The 15,583-nt window shown below is 35.9% G+C and overlaps 1 protein-coding gene across 3 annotated transcripts in view; it reads left to right on the forward strand.

Moving 5' to 3' along the window:
• TDRD3 (tudor domain containing 3) overlaps positions 1–15,583 on the forward strand; it is a 206,823-nt gene that overhangs the window by 32,246 nt on the left and 158,994 nt on the right. For 2 of the 3 annotated variants that reach the window (XM_036755196.1, XM_036755195.1), the window contains exon 2: positions 14,077–14,161. In XM_036755196.1, coding sequence (XP_036611091.1) covers positions 14,077–14,161 — 85 coding nt within the window. Of the gene's footprint in view, positions 1–14,076; positions 14,162–15,583 lie in introns of those variants that run through there. The other variant, XM_036755197.1, reaches the window with a different exon arrangement.

A 15,583-nucleotide genomic window follows, 5' to 3' on the forward strand; every position in this document is an offset into this window, starting at 1 on the left:
ATTTAATGCTATTAATTCAGAGAGAAGTGATTTCATAGTACTACAGTGAGGATCATGTGAGTTTGTTGCCTTGATGAATGGTCTAACATCTGAAACCACTGATGAATTGTGTAACATTGTTACAACACAATGTTAAAACACCTTTGCTATGAAGAAACATGAAACCTTAAAGACAGGCAAACTATTTAAAGGAAATAAACGGAATCTCAGCAGCACATCTGTATTGACAGTATAAAGAGGTTGAAATTGAGAAAAAGTTAGCACAACAAAATAGAAAAATAAACATTCATATTAAATATTTAAATTTCAGAGTGAAGTTAATAATAATCACCTATTCATACTATAACATAAAACAGGTATTATTGAACTCATAGATTTTTTTTCTAGCACCTAACAGATGCCTAATAAATATTATTTGCTCACAGTAGTTACAGTTTATGAAATTGTTCTGTATGTTCATTAAGTATGCTTACATTTGAAGTTAATAACTTTTTCATTAGCTTAGGGGAAGCCTTTTTAATATATTGCCTTCTGAGATCATAAATGTTTTAAATTTGAGATTTGTAATTTTGAAACCCATCTTCCAATAAGGTTATTTGCTTATAATCCACATATTTTTATTTGTTTTGATAGAGTAATATCCGATGATAAAATATTGGAAATACTCAATGAAAGCATTGTAGTTTAAAATAGAATTAATTTTGTAATATACTTTTAATAATATTTAAATTCTCTCATTGCAAAAGTAGGGCTATAGTAATAGAAACTAATCGGTATTTTTATGTTCTAATTTTTCTGTTTAAGTTTAGAAACCTCTATCAAATACATTTTAGAGGCCTTTATACTAGTCACCAAAATAGTTTGTAATATTATAGCCCACTCTTTTCTCTTCCTCCCCTTCTCGTGTCTGTCTGTCAGTCTGTCTCTCTTACTCTATGTCACACACACACATAACATACACTCGTGAAAATATTTTGAAGCCACGAAAGTCAGATTTTTGAAGACTCGAAGGTTTTAGTTTCAAAATGGTGTAAGGGACAGTGCTTATTTTTATTTGTGTGACAAGGCTGTCACCCAGTGGCATCTTTAAGTGTTGCATCCCTGCAGAATTCTTAACCATTCTGATTTCCAGAGTTTTTTGTTTTCTAAGTTTGAAATTTGTTTAAATGCTTATAAAGTTAGGGGCTTACTTTTATTCATAGACACTTCATTAAAATTTATTATTTACTCTACATACTTTACATTATATTTCTTTTATCATAATGGTTTAGGACAATCACTTATTGTTTTCAAAAACTTTTATCTTTTTTTCCAATGAAAAAGTATCAGGTTTCTGTCTGACTACCTCACTCTATTGGGCAGCTAGGCAAAATTGTAGCCTTTAGCTCAGTCTTTGTGAAGATGATAACCTTTATGAAACCTATTTAAAAATAATGTTCAATTTACCATAGCAATTTCCTTAGGATTTCTTTATGTCTAGTTTTCCCATCATTGTGACAAATAAAATGGAAAGATTAGACCTATAATACAATTAAAATAGATTTTCTGTGGTAGTAATTTAATGTAAGATAAATAAATGACTGAAGTCGTTTTAAATGTGCATATAAACCATAAAAGCTGAAAATTTAGAATCAATCAATTTTTAAAGAGATCTTACTATTGAGTAGAATAAATCTTATTTTGAAAGTAGTTTACAGGTGGCTTTCAGAAGAAGAAATCAGATTATCAATAGTCATATGAAAAAGTGCTAGAGAAATACAAATGAAAACAACTCTGAGGTATCACCTAATACCTATCAGATTGGCTAACATGAAAGAAAAGGAAAATGATAAATGCTGGAGATTATGTGGATGTGGAGAAGGGTGGGATCTGGAAACTGGTTAGACCTTATATTAGAATGAAAAAATGAATAAAGCACTTTTTATGTGCTTACCATATTCAAGGCACTGTTCTAAGCCCCAGGAATACAAATAGAAAAATAAAATAGTCCTTAATTTCAAGGAGTTCTCATTCTGATGGGGAGAAAAACATATATGGAAGGTTTCAGCTACAAGGAGGATGGAAAAGTTGCATGATCATTAGGGTACAGCAGCAAAGCAGTGGTAATGCCTCTTCTTTAATGTTATTTCTACTGATAGAATATCAGTTTCTAATAGTGAATCATTTGACAGTGCTAAGGATTTTGGCAACAGGAACTTTTTCTGGGTCTTTAGTAGCTGTAGCAACAACAGGAGTGGGGGACCTGCAGCCTTGAGGCCACACGTGGCCCTCTAGGTCCTCAAGGGTGGCCCTTTGACTGAATCCAAACTTCACGGAAACAAATCCCCTTAATAAAAGGATTTGTTCTGTAACACTTGAACTCATTCAAAAGGCTGCAACCAAGGACCTAGAAGGCTACATGTGGCCTTGAGGCTGCAGGTTCCCCACCCCTGCCATAACACCTGCAGTAGTTGCCATGCTGCATCAGCGCAGGGGTAGCTAGATGGTACAGTGGATAGAATGCTGGGCCTGGAATCAGGAAATCCTGGACTCAGACAGTATCTTTATGACCCTGGGCAAGTCACTTAACCCTATCGCCTCAGTTTCCTCATCTGTAAAATTAGGTGGAGGTGGAAATGGCCAACCACTCCAGTATCTTTGCCAAGAAAACCCCAAATGGTTTTCTTTTTTTTTTTTTGGCAGGGCAATTGGGGTTAGGTGACTTGCCCAAGGTCACACAGCTAGCACATGTGTCAAGTGTCTGAGGCTGGATTTGAACTCAGGTCCTCCTGACTCCAGGGCCGGTGCTCTACTCACTGCGCCACCTAGCTGCCCCACCCCAAATGGTTTTAATGAAGAGTTAGACACAGCAAAAATGACTGAAGAACAATAACAACATCCCCACAGAGGCTGCTTCCTAACATGAAGGCTGTGCACACTGAATCAGAAATACCGCTATTCCAAAGACTCTGGGGATCAGAAGTTTCTTAAGTTCAGAATTCTGGCCCTAAATATCAGTCTGACAGGAAATGTTGTAGGCAAGGTGATGTAAGCTGACTCATCTACCTCATATCTCATGTCTTTTCCTCAGGCTACCTTGCTACTTCGGCTAGTCAGTCTTGTTTTGTCTGCTCTGTCAGTGGACTTTGCTTAGCAGTTGGTGGAGATGACTGGTTCCTTCTCTATAGGAGTTTGTTTCCCCACGTGATGGCTATTGATGACATAATGTTAAGGGTTTTTCATTTGGGGGAACCAGTGATTTTAGACTAAAGTACTGTCCTAATATTATTTTGTAACATGTAGCCTAAGAGTAGCAGGTGGGGGGGGGCGGGGGCCAAGGTGACAGAGTAAATAAATAAGGGAATTGCTTAAGCTCTGCCCCAAACTCTTCCAAATACCTGTAAAAAATGACTCTAAACAAATTCTAGAGCAGCAGAACCCACAAAAAGACAGAGTGAAACAAATTTCCAACCCAAGACAACCTGGAAGGTCAGCAGGAAAGGTTTGTTGCACTGGGTTAGGAGAGGAGTACAGACCAACAGTGGCTGTGCCAGCACAGAGTGGGCCCGGCAAAATGGGAGCAGGCCTCAGGGAACTGAATCACTGGCAGCTGTGGTGGTTTCCAGACTTCTCAACCCACAAATACCAAAGACACCTTAGAAGGTCAGTAGGAAAGGTCTGTCAGACTTGGGTGAGAGAGATGCATGGGCAGACTGCAGCCCCGGGTTGATGGTGGTGGCCGAAGCTGCCTCCAGAGCTCTAGGCCCACAGATGGTGGAAGGATCTAGTGTCTGATCAGACGGGGATTGTAGGGATCTGTTTGCTGGTGCTGAGGTAGGTTTCTCTTGCTTTGTCTGTGCTTGGATCTGGGTTGCAGTCCTGGGTGGCAGTCCTAGGGTGAGGAAGAGTGCTGCTGTGTCAGAGCTTGTGGTGGCTGTGGAGAGGGAATCTTCCTCACAGTTCCAAGGCAGAAAACAATGCTTGTGGTCATTCGCAGACCAGAGCACAGGCCAGGAGAGGAGTAAACACCTCTCCTTTGATCATACCACCTTGGAAGAACTGAAAATTTACATGTCCCTAGACATATCTTTGAAAACAGCTACACAAAACCCTTGAAGTTTGGGAAAATACACCCTCCACACTGGAAGCAGAGTCCCACCTTTACAAAGAGTTAAAAAGCCAAATGGCTGGGAAAATAAACAAACAGTGGGGAAAAAAAACTCAGACTATAGAATCTTACTTTGGTGACAAAGAAGATCAGAACATACAACTAGAAGAAGACAAAAAATTCAAAACTCTTACATCCAAAGCCTCCAAGAAAAATATGAATTGGTCCCAGGATGGGGAAGATCTCAAAAAGGAGTTTGAAAATCAGGTAAGAGAAGTAGAGGAAAAACTGGGAACAGAAATGAGAGTGATACAAGAAAATCATGAAAAATGAGTTAATAGCTTGCTAAAGGGGACCCAAAAAATGCTGAAGAAAGTAACACCTTAAAAAATAGACTAACCCAAATGGCAAAAGAGGTCCAAAAAAGCCAATGAGGACAAGAATGCTTTAAAAAGCAGAACTGGCCAAATGGAAAAGGAGGCCCAAAAGCTCATTGAAGAGAATAATTCCTTAAAAATTAAAATGGAGCAAATGGAAGCTAATGACTCTATGAGAAATCAAGAAATTATAAAACAAAACCAAAAGAATGAAAAAATGGAAGACAACATGAAATATCTCATTAGAAAAACAACTGACCTGGAAAACAGATCCAGGAGGGATAATTTATTTAAATATTATTATTATTATTATATATTTATTTTTTATTTTTAGTTTACAACACTCAGTTGCACAAATTTTTGAGTTTCAAATTTTCTCTCCCTCCCTCTCCTCCCCCCTCCCCCACCAAGACAGCATGTAATCTGATATAAGGTTCTACATGTACCTTCACATTGGACTTATTTGCATAATAGTCCAGTTGTAAAGAAGAATTATTATAACCAATCAGATGAATCGTGAGAAAGAAGAAACAAAACCAAAAGGGAAGGAAAAAAAAGAGAGCAAGTAGTTTGCCTCAATCTGCATTCAAACTCCATAATTCCTTCTCTGGATGTGCACAGCTTTTTCCATCTTGAGTCTTTTGGAGCTGTCTTTGAATCTTTCATTGATGAGAAGAGCCAAGTCTATCAAAGTTAGTCCTTACAAATACCATGTGTCTGCAATCGTGTATGATGTTCTCTTGCTTCTGCTCTCCTCACTGAGCATCAGTTTTTCTAGGTCATAACGAAGTCCGTCTGCTCCTCATTTCTTATAGCACAGTAGTATTCTATTACGTTCATATACCACAATTTGTTTAGCTATTCCTCAATTGATGGGCATCCCCTTGATTTCCAATTCTTTGCCACCGCAAAAATTGCTGCTATAAATATTTTTGTACATACTGGTCCATTTCCCACTTGTATGATCTCTGCGTTACAGCCTTAGAAGTGGTATTGCTGGGCCAAAGGGCCTGCACATTTGTATAGCCCTTTGGGCATAGTTCCAAATTGTACCAGGATATATAGATTTAAAAAATTATTGGACTACCTGAAAGCCATGATCAAAAAAAGAGCCTAGAAGTCATCTTTCAAGAAATTATCAAGGAAAACTGCCCTGATATTCTAGAACCAGAGGGTAAAATAGAAATTGAAAGAATCCACCAATCACCTCCTGAAAGAGATCTGCAAAGGAAAACTCCTAGGAATATTGTAACCAAATTCCAGAGTTCCCAGGTCTAGGAGAAAATATTGCAAGCAGCCAGAAAGAAACAATTCAAGTATTGTGGAAACACAATCAGGATAACACAAGATCTAGCAGCTTCTATATTAAAGGATTGAAAGGCTTGGAATATGATATTCCAGAGGTCAAAGGAGCCAGGATTAAAACCAAGAATCACCTACCCAGCCAAACTGAGTATAATACTCCAAGGCAAAATAGGGATTTTCAATAAAATAGAGGACTTTCAAGCTTTCTCAGTGAAAGGACCAGAGCTGAATAGAAAATTTGACTTTCAAATACAAGAATCAAGAGAAGCATGAAAAGGTAAACAAGAAAGAGAAATCATAAGGGACTTATTAAAATTGAATTGTTGATATTTCTACATGGAAAGATGATATTTGTGACTCATGAGACCTTTCTCAGTATTAGGGTAGTTGGAGGGAATATATATGTGTGTGTGTGTGTGTGTATATATATATATATATATATATATGTATATATATATATATATATATATACTATACTATATATATATACATACATACAAATATATATACCCACATAGACACACATAGAGGGCACAGGGTGAGTTGAATATAAAGTGATGATATCAAAAAAATAATAAGGGGTGAGAGAGAGGAATATTTACTGGGAGAAGGAGAAAGGCAGAGGTAGAAAGGGGTAAATTATCTCACATAAAAGGGGCAAGAAAAAGCTTTTACAGAGGAGAAGAGGAGGGGGAAGGTGAGAAGGAATGAGTGAACCTTATTTTCATTGAATTTGACTTAAGGAGAGAATAACATACACACTCAGTTGGGTATGGATGTCTTACCCTACAGGAAAGTAGGGGGGAAGGGGATAACGGAGGTGGGGATGATAGAAGGGAGGGAAGATTAGGGGGAGGGGGTTACCAGAAGCAAGCACTTTTGAGGAGGGAGAGGGTCAAAGGAGAGAATAGAATAAATGAGGGGTGGGATAGGATGGAGAGAAATTTAGTCTTTCACAGCATGACTATAGAAGTGTTTTGCATTTCTACACATGGATAATTTATATCGAATTGCTTGCCTCCTCAATGAGGGTGGGTGGGGAGGGAGGAGGGGAGAGAATTTGGAACTCACAGTTTTAAAAATGAATGTTAAAAATTATTTTTACATGCAACTGGGAAGTAAGATATACAGGCAGTGGGGTATAGAAATCTATCTTGCGCCACACGAAAATGGAAGGGAAGGGGATAAGAGAATGGGTTGGGGAAGTGATAGAAGGGAGGGCAGACTGGGGTAAGGGTAATCAGAAGGCACATAGTCTTGGGGTGGGGGGAGGGGAGAGATGGGGAGAAAATTTGGAACTCAAAATGTTGTGGAAGTGAATGTTGAAAACTAAAAATAAATTAATAAAGCTCAAAAAGAAAAAAAAAAGTAGCTGGCAGGTCCCATTGTATTTAGATGCTATCAAGGGTATACAATCTTTTTATCTAGTATTGATTTAGTTTCATATTACAATCATTTATGTATACAAATAGGACTTTTAGTACCAAAGCCCATTTGAAAGAGTTCTGGCATTAGTGTCAAGGGACTTGAGTATCCATTCTGAGACTTTTATTTTCTTGTGAATCTGAACAGTCACTTAATCTCTTCAGTCTCCATTTTGTAAAATGGGGATTAAAAACCACTCTACCCAACTCACTTTATAAACCTTAAAGCAATAAGTAAATCTGAATGGCTGTTGATGATCCTTACATTTCTAAATTAGTGATCCTTCAGTTCGGTTGATAGGCTGCCATTTGTTTTACTTTAGGAAAGAAACCCAGGAGTGATGAAAGATGTATTTATATAATTTCAGGGAAATGAAAGCACCTATATGCCTTTTAACAGGACAGTAGTTAAGTCTGCATTTGTGCTATAAATCCTTAATACCCATTCTTGATGGGAGAGAGACTGGTATAAACTAAAGGACACTTGAAACTTGCATGATAAAATCCTGTGAGCTGTGTCACAAATTATTCTGTATTCCTAGTTACCATTTCACTTTTTAAGAAATTATTGGTTTCAAAGAATTAATGTATATACCAAAGTATGATCTGCATGTAAACATTATTTAATACATTATTTTTGCTTGTATAAAAAGAACAACAACAAAAATATCTTATTTAAACAGTCAGCTGTTGTTGTGGTATGTACCTTGGGGAATAGTCAATGAAAATGCTTGAGGCCTAGATATAGATTGGAAAGGTGGAAGGATTTTGAAGGACTTTAAAAGCCCAAGAGAAGATTTTATATTTGATCCTGGAAATATTAGGGAACTCCTGGAGTTTATTGAATGGGACTGGTTAGACAAGGGTAAAAAATGTATTAGAATGATGTTAAACACAGAAAATGTACATTTTAGTTAGTGAATGGGTGTAGGACAGTAATGGAATGTATTAATATAGGTATCTAGAACCCAAATGACATTTACTGTCTCTTGAATCTGATTTGTAGTTTATTAGGAAACCACTAACATTTCCTAAGAGAGTAGCTAAAATAGTGTCAGAAGGGGCAGCTAGGTGGCATGGTGAGTAGAGCACCGGCCCTGGAGTCAGGAGGACCTGAGTTCAAATTTGGCCTCAGACAGTTGATACACTTACTAGCTGCGTGACCTTGGGAAAGTCACTTAACCACAATTGCCATGCATTCCCTCTCCAAAAGGATAAATAAAATAAAATAGTGTCAGAAGAAAATTCGGGCAGTAGAATTTAGTTCATTTGATTAATTTAATTCAACAAGCCTTTATTAAATTCCTATTTTGTTCTGTGTACTTGCAAATGCTATTTGAGGAAAAACTTAGATGGAGAATTATGATTGTTTTTAATCCATACATTGGAGTATAAGGCAAAGAGAAAGCTGTTCAAGATTATAAAAGGAAATATGTCAGAAGGAAAGTTAATTTTTTTAAACTTTTTTAAGGGAAAAATGCTATCTATGAAACTGTTTGAACTTGTTTGAACATTAAGATAAGGTGATTGAAAATCTTGTAATTTGACACTGAAGCTAGATTTTAAAATATTAGTTCATTGAGTCACATGAAAAAAATGCAGTTGGCAACTACCTTTAGAACCCTGACATTTATTTATAAAGTAAAATATGTTCAGATGTATTTTTAGGTCAGAAGAATAATGATTATATTTGGAATGCAGCTGTTCCAAATCCTCCACCAGGGAGGGAAAAAAAAACCTTAAGCTGTTTTAGTAAACAAGACCTCTCTAGGCTGTTTCCTTCTTAGACTCCCTGCTCTTGGGCACTCTTGACTCAGACTGCACATGGAAACTGATTAGAAAGCTGTAGTCACTTGGAACCTCTTTCTTAAGGTCTTTGATTACAAGTGTGCACAGGGATCAAATCAGGCCTGCTGTCTCCAGTTTTCAGTTTCTTTCTCTTCTGATGACAACAATAGTGCTGATGAATATTGTTCTTTGATTTTTGTTATTCTTGTTTGAGTAAAAGTTTTCTACTGGCATTACTTTTCATCTTTAAGGAGATTTGGATGTTTTTCTTTTCATTTTACAGATTATTGATTTGCTTACTGATAATGTTAGGATTTTAAAAATTTACTGAAACAGCTCAAACCCCACCTTTAACTGGTAAATAAATTTCTTTTTTTAGTTAATTTCTATTTAGTCTTTAATTATGTGAAAATGATAGACTTGCAGAATCTCTCAAAGGAATGTTTTCTTGATGGATATTTGTGATTTATAGTTGTGATCTCTGAATCTCACAAAGGGATGAGAGGGAGAGACTGTGTATGTAGTACGTGAAATAATATTTTTTTGGTCTCTTTTTAAATGTTTTTTGACAAGTGCATGGAGGCATTGGCAGAATATTTCCTTAATTTAGTAAGTCAAATTTCTTTGGTTCTAGGAGCAGAATTGTAAAGCCCTACCCAGCCCCTATCTGCGCTCTTAATATAGAATATTCTAGAGGATCTCTCAAGTTTTTAGGGTACAATTTGAAATTAAATAGATTTGTGTGTATATGTTTGCATATCATTCAGCTAATAATATCTAAACCTAGTAAAGCCATATTTTATCCCATTATGATTTCTTCTTTTGGAATATTCATTTGTTTGAAGATTCCTTCTCGTATCTCTTATAAGGAGGTAGATATATTTGTTAACAAATGTCAAGTAACAAACATCTCCTGAAATAGGAGGCTTTTCTCAGTCCCCTTCAGCCGTTACCTATGCCTCTAAGGCAGTATTGAATCTACTTTGTGTGTATTTTGTATATGCCTATCTATATACATATTGTCTCCTTTACAAGCTTGAAAACTCCTTGAGAGCAGAGACTTTTTTCTTTTTCTTTGTATCCCCAAAAGTTACAGTGTCTAATGTGTAATGATTTCTTTTTTAAATGCTTGTTGGTTGACTGGATAGTTGAAATCAAACTTGAAACAGGCAAGAAAGGACCTATTGCTTAATGTTATCATGGAATGTAGTATTTTAAGAGCTATAACTGAACATGCAAACTAGTTAGCATGTAGGAATCACAGCCTAGGGTTGGGGCACACAAGGAAGAATTTATTGATTTCAGAAATAGATCCAGGAAGTATAGCTGTTACCTATCTGGAATCAGGGGTTCAAAAAGTTAAGTTTGGAGCTGAGGGTCAAATTTTGATGCATCAATTTATTAAAATTAGAGTACTGGAATTCGATCAAAATTTGTTTAAAAAGAACCCAAAATTTAAGCTTACAGGAGTCAGAATATTAGAACAATTAGATTACTGCTTTTGATCCAGTAAGGTTCCTCATTGCTTCCTTTTGGTAGTGAGGACTAAGCATTAACTAGGTATGTGGGCTGGTCCAGCCTTGGAGGTGAGAATGAAGTGGAATTAAGTATTACACTTGGTATTACTCCAATCCTGGTAGCATAGAGAAAGTTAAGAATGTAACATTTTGGCAACCTTGAGGGGGATTGAGTTAACTACACAGTCCCTCTCAATCAATTTCCATTTGTTTCTTAGGTAATATAGTCTATATTAAAATCTGTTTCCTTATCACTTTTTTATATGTCAATTTACAAAAGAGCGTAGAGTTAGTTTGCTCAACCACACAGTATCTTTTCTTTGGGTAGCATTATTACTACTTTCACCCTTCACCTTCTCCCCAGTCTCTACTCTCCCTCTCATCACAAAAAAGAACAACACAGTGCTTGCAAGAAATAGGCATATTTGTTAAAACAAACCCACATATTTGCCATGTCCAAAAAAGTTGTGTCTTTCTGAATTGTGAATCTATCACCTGTCAAGAGATGGGAAGCATGCTTCATCATCACTTTTCTGGAATAGCTGTTATTCATTGTAATGATCAGGTTTCTTAAGTCTCTCAAAGTTGTTTGACTTTATGTTATAGTCCTGCTCCTTAGCAGCTACAACTACTAAAGACCTAGAAAAGTTCTTGACATTCCAAATTCAAAGTTCTTGGAAATGTCAAATTGAAATCAGAAACTGATGTGGTTTTATCAATGGAAATGACACTAAAGAAGATAATGTAATGAGATGCTATACACCCTCAAAAATTGAAGTCACTCTTCACCCATGGCCCTTGGAAGGTGAATAGACTACAGCATAGTACTAAATTCAGAAATTTAGATGAAGACACCCCCCCCCCAGCATCTTGCCCCAAAATTCCCCCCACCCCCACCTCAAACACCCACCACCCCACTTTGGGCAGATCCTCTTCGCACTCTTCCCTGAATCTGTGACCCAAAACTGGATAGTGGACAACAAAGCTACTAATTGGTATCTGTCCCTATCAGTGGTAAGGGGCTGGTTTTGGGGGTACTGCAGTATGGGTTTGGGACCCCCTTTTGTCCTGGTGCCAAGTCTCTGCTTGGGTGCAGGAGCCCCACCCAGCCCCTGTTGCCAGCAGACCTCTCTGGTTACCTTCTTATTCTGACCTGAGCCAGACAAAGGATTCTCTGTGACTTTTTCTGGGTTTCTCCATCAGGATTTGGTCTGATGCATCTGTTTGGAGTAGTTGTTCAGAGAAATGTTTTCCAGCTATTCCTCCCAGATGGCTCTATTACCCCCGCCTCTCCCCCCCCATTATGCCTATAATACTCTGCCCCCCCTCCCCTTTTCCCCTTTATCCATTGAATTTCTGTCAGTCTTGTAAAGTCCAAGTCACATGTCACTTATTCCAGGAAGCTTTCTTTTTTAGACTTCACATGTCATTTTCCTTTTACACTTAGCTATTTGTGTTGATTTCTTATCCCTTTACCAGTGTATAAACCCCTTAAGATCAGGTATCTCGCTTGGTTTAAAATTAGATAGCCTGATACTTAGTACAGTGTACACAACAGCCTTAATAAATGATTGTTGTATTGCGTAGTATTTTTCTTTTCCTTGGTTCTCACATTATACTTTGTAAATGTCTTATATCCTTTTCTACAGTATAGCGTGTTTATACTTGTTCAATATTTTTTTGTATATGCTGAATCTTTTTTCCTAAATTTTAAGCTCCACAGTTCCAACAATCCTGTTTTAATTATCTTCGTATGACTTAAGTAGTAGGTGAATGAATGAATTCTATGTCCAAATCACTGTGCTAGGGGTCAAGGAATATTCAAAGATGACCAAAACATGGCCTTTGTTTTCATAGACTTTACAAACTAATAAGATGGATTTTCAGTCCTTGACTATGGAACAGAGTAAAGGTAACTAGAATATATGATGATTAAACCTACAACTTCAATCTCAGTAGCACCCTGCTCTAATCAATTTTCCTCAGAGACCACAGATTCTTATATTCCCTGGTCATTTGCTGATCACCTTTCCTTCTCAAACAGTCTAACTCCTTATCCACTATTTTTTTTAAAAATCAAATTACTCACCCATTGACATGTCCTCTCAGTAATTTTCCTCTCTCTGAATATTGTTTCCTATTTATCACCCATTAGATACTCTTACACTCTCACTTTTACATTCTTATTTTTTCCTAACATCAACTTCGATTATATTGTTTTTACCTTTTACCTTCCATAGTTGCAAATTGCAGTGTCCACAGTAAACCATTGTCACGAATAGCTCTAATTAAAAACAATTCATCACCTTTCTGAAGATGAATCTCAATGAATTTCCTAAAGTGAGGAAGGCAATAGACATACATTGAAGGATTTTTAGTTTGGGAAGACTGGCCAGAACTTGTATTGTGCTGAAATAGTCACCTCTACACTGTTACGAGTTATTATTATCAGTGAAACCTTACCAAAAAAAAAAAAAAGAGAACTCATGATATTTTGGGTTTACAAAGCAAAATATTAATACAGTTGAATTCTCGTCTCTTCCTCCCCATCCACTTCCTAAGAAGCATTTAAGAAGGGATTCCCAATACCTTTTTTCAACTAGCAAATATGCTTTAAAGATGCTAAGGAAATTGCTCTCCCTGGTACACACAGAGGTAATTTTACTCAGGGTGCTTATGAAAATGACTCTTAAGAGAACTACTGTAGGGAAGTAGCAAAAATAATAATCTTGGTTCAAAGATTAGTTAAGCTTAAAACGTGCATATTAACAAGTTGTTTTGTCTCCTTAGAGCAGGGATGCCTAATCTGGGGTCCATAAACTTATAAAAAAACCACACACAACATTTTGACAACTGCATTCCCATATAGTTTGTTTCCTTTGTAATCTTATTTATTTTATTTTATGAATTCAAAAATTATTTTAGGAAGGGATCCGTAGGTTTCACCAGACAACCGGAGGAGTTAAATGACACAAAAAAGGTAAAGAGCCTCTGCCTTAGAAGCCACGTACTGGAATACAAAATAATAAATGCTTGATACAGTGCTTGATATTATATGTATTTTTTCTTAGAGATGCTTATAACTTTGCCAAAGAAGTATGACAGTGTATTAATAAATTTCTTCAGATAGTGCTTGGATAACCTATTGTTATTATTAGTTGTTATGATTACCATAGAATAATATGCACTATGCATTTTACTTTGGGGCAGGAGTCCTTCATCAATTTTGTGTCAAGGACTCCTTTGTCAGTCTGTTGATTCCTTGGACTCCTCAGAATAAGGTCTTTAAATAAATAAAAATATAATACATAGGCCTATAAAAGAAACAGTTATATTGAAGTAAAGACTTTTTTCCCCTGTCTGAGTTCATAGGTGTCCAGAAATCTGTCCTATGGAGCCCAGGTGAAGAACCTCTACTCTAGTGAATGAACAGAGTAAAACAAAAGATGTTTTTCTCTTTTATAGAATCAGTTCATGATGGAATTTTTCCTATTGGTAAAATGGACCCCAATACGGTTTTTTTTTGATTGTTTTAATTTAATTACTGCCATGTTAAGCATTTTTGTTTTTTTTAACAGGTATCTTTCTGATGAAGGAATCGAAGCCTGCAAAAGTTCTCCTGACAAAGTCAATATAAATGACATCATCCTGATTGCCCTCAATGTAGGTTATATTTATAAATTTTTCTGCAAGATTTTTCTAATTAACCTGCTTAATTCAAATACTGTATTTAGGAATAATGAATCAAAACATATAGGATTTTATGATAATAATAGCTAACAATATAGTACTCTAAGGTTTGCAAGGTGCTTTATAAATATCTCATTTGATAACTTTAATGGAGAATGATTCTAATTTTTTAACATGTCATTTATTTAATTTGGTATTTAACTCTTAAATCTCAGAATATCCAGCTTCAGCAGGAATTGATTGATGTTTCTTGAACATATTTTATGTAGAATCCACTGGCAAGAGGAAAATGTAGTAACTTGATTCTGAATCAGGTGATTAGTTATAGATGTTGCAACATTTATTGTAGATATGTAATATGGGTTAAGACTAACTACACTAGTGCCATTTATTTGGAACTTATATCTAGAAGATATTCCAGGAAATGCCTCAGATTTTGATTTCTTCTGAAAAGTTCTAGGATCTGAAAAGGAGATTTAAAGAATCTGTTCATTTTTGAGGAGCCTACATTTGCCCTTGTTGGGGTTATTTTTGCTGCATTTTCACCAGTAGTTAATCAGTAATGTTCCTATATCTGTGGGTCATTATCTTTGTGCTTTCAAAAATCAAAAAGTGATAAATAAAATTTGGTAGCAAAATACATAAAAAATTAATATTTATGGGACCTTTTTCCTTTTGAAGAAAAAAAAAGATGGAATTTAGAGTAGGGAAATAGAAGAGGAAACTGACTATAACATTAAAGTATATAAAATTTAAATAAATGGCAAAGGAAGGAAAGATAGGATGTTTATTCTTTTATTAAAGATTTTAAAGGAATAAGATTCTGTAGTTACGCTTGAGTCTTTATTTAATAGCATAGTAGCATTCATATTCATCCTTATCCTAGCTAAATATCCCATTCTCCCCCCCTTTAAATTAATTTTCTTTTATTCTCTACTTAATTCATAGAGTAGTTTCTATTCATCATCTTCTAACTAATAAGAAGCAGTAAAAAGCAAATTATTGATTCATACCAAGTTCTCATTTTTAAGACATCTTATTTAGTTAACTAAATAATTTTAATTCCTATAGTTTCTTCCCCTGTCCCCATTTCCTGTATGTTCAATCCAATTCCCACTATTTTCTAAGGGCTTTACTTTGCAAAAGAGGTCAAAACCAAAGAGTCTGCATGATGAAGACTGTAGTTGGAGAATTTGTTTTTATTTTATATTTACTGCCCTGTATATGTGCTTTGCTGTTAGATATGTCCTAACATTGCATTTTGTTTTTGGGAATAGTCCTGCACCATCAATTTCTGTTCACTATTTTTTTTATGGAGTGGTTTTTTTTCTTTTCACATAGGTGAAATTGTGTTTCTATAAATTTTTTACAATTATGAGACACAAATGTATAATA

Source organism: Trichosurus vulpecula, chromosome 4, assembly GCF_011100635.1.
Source record: "Trichosurus vulpecula isolate mTriVul1 chromosome 4, mTriVul1.pri, whole genome shotgun sequence".
In the NCBI taxonomy this organism is placed as follows: domain Eukaryota; kingdom Metazoa; phylum Chordata; class Mammalia; order Diprotodontia; family Phalangeridae; genus Trichosurus; species Trichosurus vulpecula.